Genomic DNA, 6,000 nt, shown 5'->3' on the forward strand with positions numbered 1-6,000 from the left:
CCCACCAACTATAGCAAACATGCCCAATGGCCAGGGGTGAGGGGAACTATAGTCCAGCCATTTGGGACAGCGCAGAGGACGATCCCTTATACCAAACTGTGTTTGAAATTAGCCAGGTGCATTTTGCGACCAAGTGAAGATTCCTAGGTGCCATCGGGAGGTACATGCCTGGGGATCATTGGATCCTGACAGTTTTTACACACCAATACCCTATCCTGTATTATTCTATCAGTTACATTTTATCTGCACAATCAGAATGAATTTCAGGAACCAAAATGCTTTTTCTGTGAAGCCTGAGCAGGAGCAGTCACCATTAAGAAAAAGAGGTCAGAATAGGCCAATATATATGTGGACTGTCCTTTAAGTTCTCAAAACTCTTAACCTAGCTCAAGGTTGTCATATGAACCAGTCCAATTTTTAACTAAGAATCAATCACAGTCAGTCCATTGTTTGAAAAATAAGTCTTGCAACTACACATTCCGTTTTGGCGACTGTAACCTTGGTTTAAGGAGCCATTTGGCACCTAGGTTATATATCTGAGTTTCTAACATTGATACCAAGTCAGGCCATTGGTCTGTGTAAAAAGGTAAAGGTAAATGACCCCTGGATGGTTAAGTCCGGTCAAAGGCGACTATGGGGTTGCGGCGCTCACCTCGCTTTCAGGCCAAGGGAGCCGGCGTTTGTCCACAGATAGCTTTTCCGGGTCATGTGGCCAGCATGACCAAATCGCTTCTGGTGCAACAGAACACCATGACGGAAACCAGAGCACATGGAAATGCTGTTTACCTTCCCACTGCAACAGTACCTATTCATCTACTTGCACTGGTGTGCTCTCAAACTGCTAGGTTGGCAGGAGCTGGGACAGAGCAACGGGAGCTCACTCTGTTGTGGGGATTCGAACTGGTGACCTTCCAATCAGCAAGCCCAATAAGCTCAGTGGTTTAGACCACCCGTGTCTAGGTAGCTAAGTACTGACTGGCAGTATCACTTCAGGACTTCAAGGCAGGATTCCTTTCCCAGCCTCACCTGGAGATGCCAGCAACTGAACCTGTGACCTTCTGCAACTGAGCTAAGGCCCCTCCCCGATCATGTGGTGGGCCACAGGTTCCCCACCCTTGTGGTATACCATGCAGGCTCCCCATGCAGCCCTGAAGTAAGGGCAGCTTTACAACCTGATCAAAGGGACCCATAGAAAACTGGCTGCAATGACTTGATGGCAATGATTATTAGGCAGTAAGTAGTGGAAGCCAGGAAATGAGCGGAGATGCAAAAGCCAAAATCAGCGGTCGTCATGCCCTGCTGAGGCTGTGTGTGTGTGTGTGTGTGTGTGTGTGTGTGATACATGGAAGAACAGAGGATGAAGGCATGACAGCAAGAAATTGGACATGCCCACAGCTACACAATTACGGAGCTGGGAGAGCCGACTACAAGGGAAGATTAAAGGAGCTAAATAAGTCTAGCCAGGGGCCGGTGCCAGTGGCAAGCATTTGAGTGGTGTTAACATGAGATTAGGCGGAAAGGCGATGGGAGCAGAAAGTAGAAAGGGGGCAGGGGGGGCGCGCAGATCAGTAAGCAATTTGGAAAGTTTCGTTTGTGGTCAACAGCACATGTCAGATGCAGCGGCAGAAGGAGGAACCCCAGCTGGAGGATCAAGGCCCATGTAAAAAGATGCCAGGAATCTGTTTTGGTCCCAGCGGAAAGATGGATTCAACAGCCGCTCTAAGAAGGAGCCATAATGAGGTGGTAGAATTTGGGGCAGTGTGATGTTCAGTTGAAAGTATGAATGTCTACCCATCATTAACTTTTTTTAAATATTCCCCACATCAACAACAACAGCAATTTGCTCTTCACCAGCAGGTCCCAGGGTGGGTTACGACGACTGAAAATTCAGTTGTAGAATCACAGAATTGTAGAGTTGGATGGGTCCCAAGGGTCATCTAGTCCAACCCCCTGGAAAAGCCAGTGCAGGATTGAAAACAGTTAAAACAGATTACAGTTGCAGGAATAGGGTGAGTCCTGAAAACACCGGTCTCAGGGGTCAAAGGCCAGAGCAAAGAGGCAAGTATTCAGCATTTGCTAGGTGGACTCTGTAGGAAGGGAATTCCGCAACTTAGGGGCCGCCACAGAGAAGGCCTTCTTCTGGAAAGCCTATTGATGTATATCATTTTTTCTGGACCACTCAACTCATGCAAAATAGTTTGCAGAAGTTATTTGAATAACCTAAGTGTTTGGCCACTTTAATAATTTGTTTTTTTAATGTTTTCATTTTCATCTCAGAGGTGGAGTAATATTTCACTACTGTCCTGGATAGGTCATCTAAAGGTTGTTGGGAGCCCATCTTTTCCAGCAATATCCCAGAGACCTTCCTTGAAAATTCAGCACGCTCTCAGTCTCCTTCCTCACAAGCTGCCTCTAGCACAAGCTGCTTAGGGCCCTCGTATTTACGGGACCGCCTCTCCTGGTATGCCTTGCAGAGGACCTTAAAGTCCATGAATAATCATAGTTTAGAGGTCCTGGGCCCTAAGGAAGTCAGACTATCCTCCACCAGGGCCAGGGCCTTCTCAGTGATGGCTCCGACTTGGTGGAAAGCTCTGTCCCATGAGACCAGGGCCCTGCAGGATTTAACTTCCTTCCGCAGGGCCTGTAAGACAGAGCTATTCCGCCTGGCTTTCAATTTGAACTTATCCTGATCTTTTATTCCCCTTCCTTCCCTCCCCCTCCCCTTTTATGAAGATTAGCTGCTCTGGGATCCCACAGCTAATTCTCTCCTGGCCTCCTTGATGGCCCAAATAGGACTAATTTAGCCAGCTAGTCCTGGTGATCATCTAATGTTTATTGGATGGTTTTTCCCCTAAATTGATTTTAGAGCTTTGAATTTATTGTTATTCACGCTTTTATACTGTATTTTATGCTGTTTTTTGTTGTATCACCATTAAGTGTTTTAAAACTGTTGTTAGCCGCCCTGAGCCCAGTTTTCTGAACCAGGAAGGGCAGGCTATAAATATATTATTATTATTATTATTATTATTATTATTATTATTATTAGCGATTTTGTACATAAAGCTACGAAGACTCCAGATCTTACTGGACTACATCTCCCATCATCCTGGATCATTGGCTAGCTGGCTGGGGCTGATGGGAGTTGGAGCCCAACATCTGGAGGGCTGCAGATGTGAAAGCCACAGCTTCAAGAAGAAGCTAACCTGATAGCAATCCTATCCAAACACATAATTTAGAAACGAACCGTTGTTTTTACTATTTACTGGTTTTTATTCGTTATTAGTTTTATATTGTTTGAGGTAGATTCCTTTGGGTTTTTTAAGTGCTCTATTTCCCCCCCTTAAAATAAGAAACAAACACAAGTCACCTTCATAGCATGTATTCAAGTAAGACTCCCTTCCCTTGAGACAGAAAGCTGAAGCTTTCCTTGCATGACTGCGCTGCCACCTCCCCTGCCAGCGTCAGACAGTCTTGACTCTTTCCAAACTGTCACTAACAAATGTCCAAGTCCCTGACAGGGAGCTCTCCTGGACACCCCTGCCCCAGGAATTGTCCCCCAATACACTCAACAGCAGCTTTGCCTTCCTCAGTCCCCCGTGGCAAAACCACGCTTTACTCCGGGCAATTTTCCCCATGCCAATGTGAAACCAGTTCCTAAGGCTCCTCTCTTGCAGAAAGTCCTGCCGGCTGCAACTGATCCTTCCAGGATGAGAAATCCCCCTGCCTGCTTGCCATGCCATGCTCCTGTGATGCCCATCTTTTTTTTTCTTTCGAAACAAAATCGTTTTCATAATAATGAAAAATGTACAAAAACAAGACCATATTAAAAAAAAACCCCAGAATTATTATTTTTAACCTGTCTCACATGTCCTTCTACCTCAACGATTCTTTTCTGAGAAGGAAACTAAAGCCAAACTCAGGCAGGCAGGCAGGCAGCATGTTTTTTTTAATAATAAAAAAGTTTGCAATGACACTGCAAGACCAAATTTGAAACGACCTCTTTCCAAACCCCATACAACACCTGTGATATTAGGAGAAAGATGCCAGCCTCCCCCCCCCCCCGAGATATCCATCTTATTGCTTATTTTGTTTAATATATTTAATCCCAAACAGGATTCATATGCTCCCTCCCTAAACACAAGTCCTGGTCAACAATCTTAAGACGGCTTGAATGTACATTGCTAGATCCCATTTAAGGGACGTGGGTGGCGTTGTGGGTTAAACCACAGAGCCTAGGGCTTGCTTATCAGAAGGTCAGCGGTTCAAATCCCTTTGACGGGGTGAGCTCCCGTTCCTCGGTCCCTGCTCCTGCCAACCTAGCAGTTCAAAAGCACGTCAAAGTGCAAGTAGATAAATAGGTACCACTCCAGCGGGAAGGTAAACGGCGTTTCTGTGTGCTGCTCTGGTTTGCCAGAAGCGGCTTAGTCATGCTGGCCACATGACCCAGAAGCTGTACGCCGGCTCCCTCAGCCAATAAAGCGAGGTGAGCGCAGAAGCCCCAGAGTCGGCCACGACTGGACCTAATGGTCAGGGGTCCCTTTACCTTTTTAGACCCCCTTTGGCAATGCCCGTTCAAGATGCCCTGCTACCCACCTCTAACCAGGGACCCACAAGTGGCCTTATTCACACACCCCCAAGCATCGCCTTCTCTGTCCCTCTTGCCACCCTGATCTGCACCAACCCCTGGTGGTACCCACCACCTTAAAATCCCTTGGAAAATGGCTTTCTCCCCACATTTAGCATCCTGTTGAGAAGGAAGCCAAGGGCATGAACCAACAGCCCCACAACCATGCTATTCCTGTTCGGGTCTTTTGAAGGTGGGGTTGATTTGCAGCTCATGAATGCCTTTGAGTCCCATAAACCCAGATGCGTAGGAACGGGCTTGGAGCAACAGGGATGGGAACTCAGAGAGAGAGGGCAACAACTAAGTGGCAGAACACATGCTCTGCGTGCAGAACGTCCCGGGTTCAACGCACAGGTAGAGCTGGGGACGACCCCTTTAAAGAGCAGCTGCCTGTCAGTGCAGACATCACTGAACATGAATGGGCTAGTGGCCTGGCTTTCCACAAGACAGCTCATTCCTGCCGCTAACTCCACGGTGCAAACCTAAGCGTATCTTTGGAGGAAGCAAGTCCGGCTGAGTTCAATGGGACTTGCTCCCAGGGAACAGCGCACAAGAGTGCAAGCTTCTTAGCGCCCGCTCCGCCAAGCGGCACTAATGTGGTGGTCTTTTGAGGCGCCACGCGACACTCCCCGCTTGCTCAGAAGCACTCTTCTTCTTCTTCTTCTTCTTCTTCTTTTTTTTTTTTTTGCAAACCGGTCCCTCCTCTGAATACAGCAGCCCTGTTTTCCTCCGCCTCTTCCCCCAAATTCCCAGGACTTGACCGTGAAAAGGTCCTGGCTTGAAGGCAGCCTTGGGAACCCGCGCGCAGCGAACGGCGCTCTGCACGCGCTCAAAGGCACTCTCTCCCCTCTCCTGCGGTGCAAAGAAACCCCGAGGCTGAGCGCCGAGGCAGAGCCCCCCGCCCAGAGCCCGCCCCACTCACCAAGGTCTGCTCGTACTGCAGCGCCCGCTGCTCCAGGCCGCTGTCCGCCGCCATCGTGGCCGGCTCCGGGCGCCCCTCTCCCGCCAGCAGGCTCCTACGAGCAGCCCCGGCAGCACTCGCTGCGCCCTGCGCCCGGACGCCTGGTTCCTCTCCTCGCTTCTCCCCACGCCCCCAGCACGGGGCGGGACCGGACTGGCTGGCAGGGGCAGGCCCGAGGGAGGTCCCGGGGCAGCCGCTCCGCCTCCACCGGGACAGGCGCCGTTGCTGCGGAGGAGGAGGAGGAGAGGAGGAGGCGGACCGGCGGGACGCTTGGGGAGGGGCCGCAAGAGGCGCGTCGTGGCGGGGCAACCCGACGCCCCCCAGCCCGGGATGGAGCCAAGGGGCGAAGATCTGCAAGCCGGGAGCACGCGTAGGTGGGACGGTCCCATCCCGGGCACGTTTACACGGGAAAAAG

General features: G+C 50.0%; 1 protein-coding gene across 2 annotated transcripts in view; it reads right to left on the minus strand.

Annotated features, from left to right (window-relative positions):
- The window catches only part of CLCN2 (chloride voltage-gated channel 2), a 74,444-nt gene extending 68,729 nt beyond the window's left edge, over nucleotides 1-5,715 (minus strand). Inside the window, exon 1 of one of the 2 annotated variants that reach the window (XM_081007873.1) lies at nucleotides 5,547-5,715. In XM_081007873.1, the coding sequence (XP_080863999.1) occupies nucleotides 5,547-5,600 (54 nt within the window). In that variant the 5' untranslated portion in view covers nucleotides 5,601-5,715. The remainder of the gene's footprint in view (nucleotides 1-5,546) is intronic. The other variant, XM_081007874.1, reaches the window with a different exon arrangement.
- Nucleotides 5,716-6,000: the final 285 nt, after the last annotated feature.

This window comes from Podarcis pityusensis (genome assembly GCF_964106645.2).
Source record: "Podarcis pityusensis genome assembly, chromosome: 5".
NCBI classification, from domain to species: Eukaryota; Metazoa; Chordata; class Lepidosauria; order Squamata; family Lacertidae; genus Podarcis; species Podarcis pityusensis.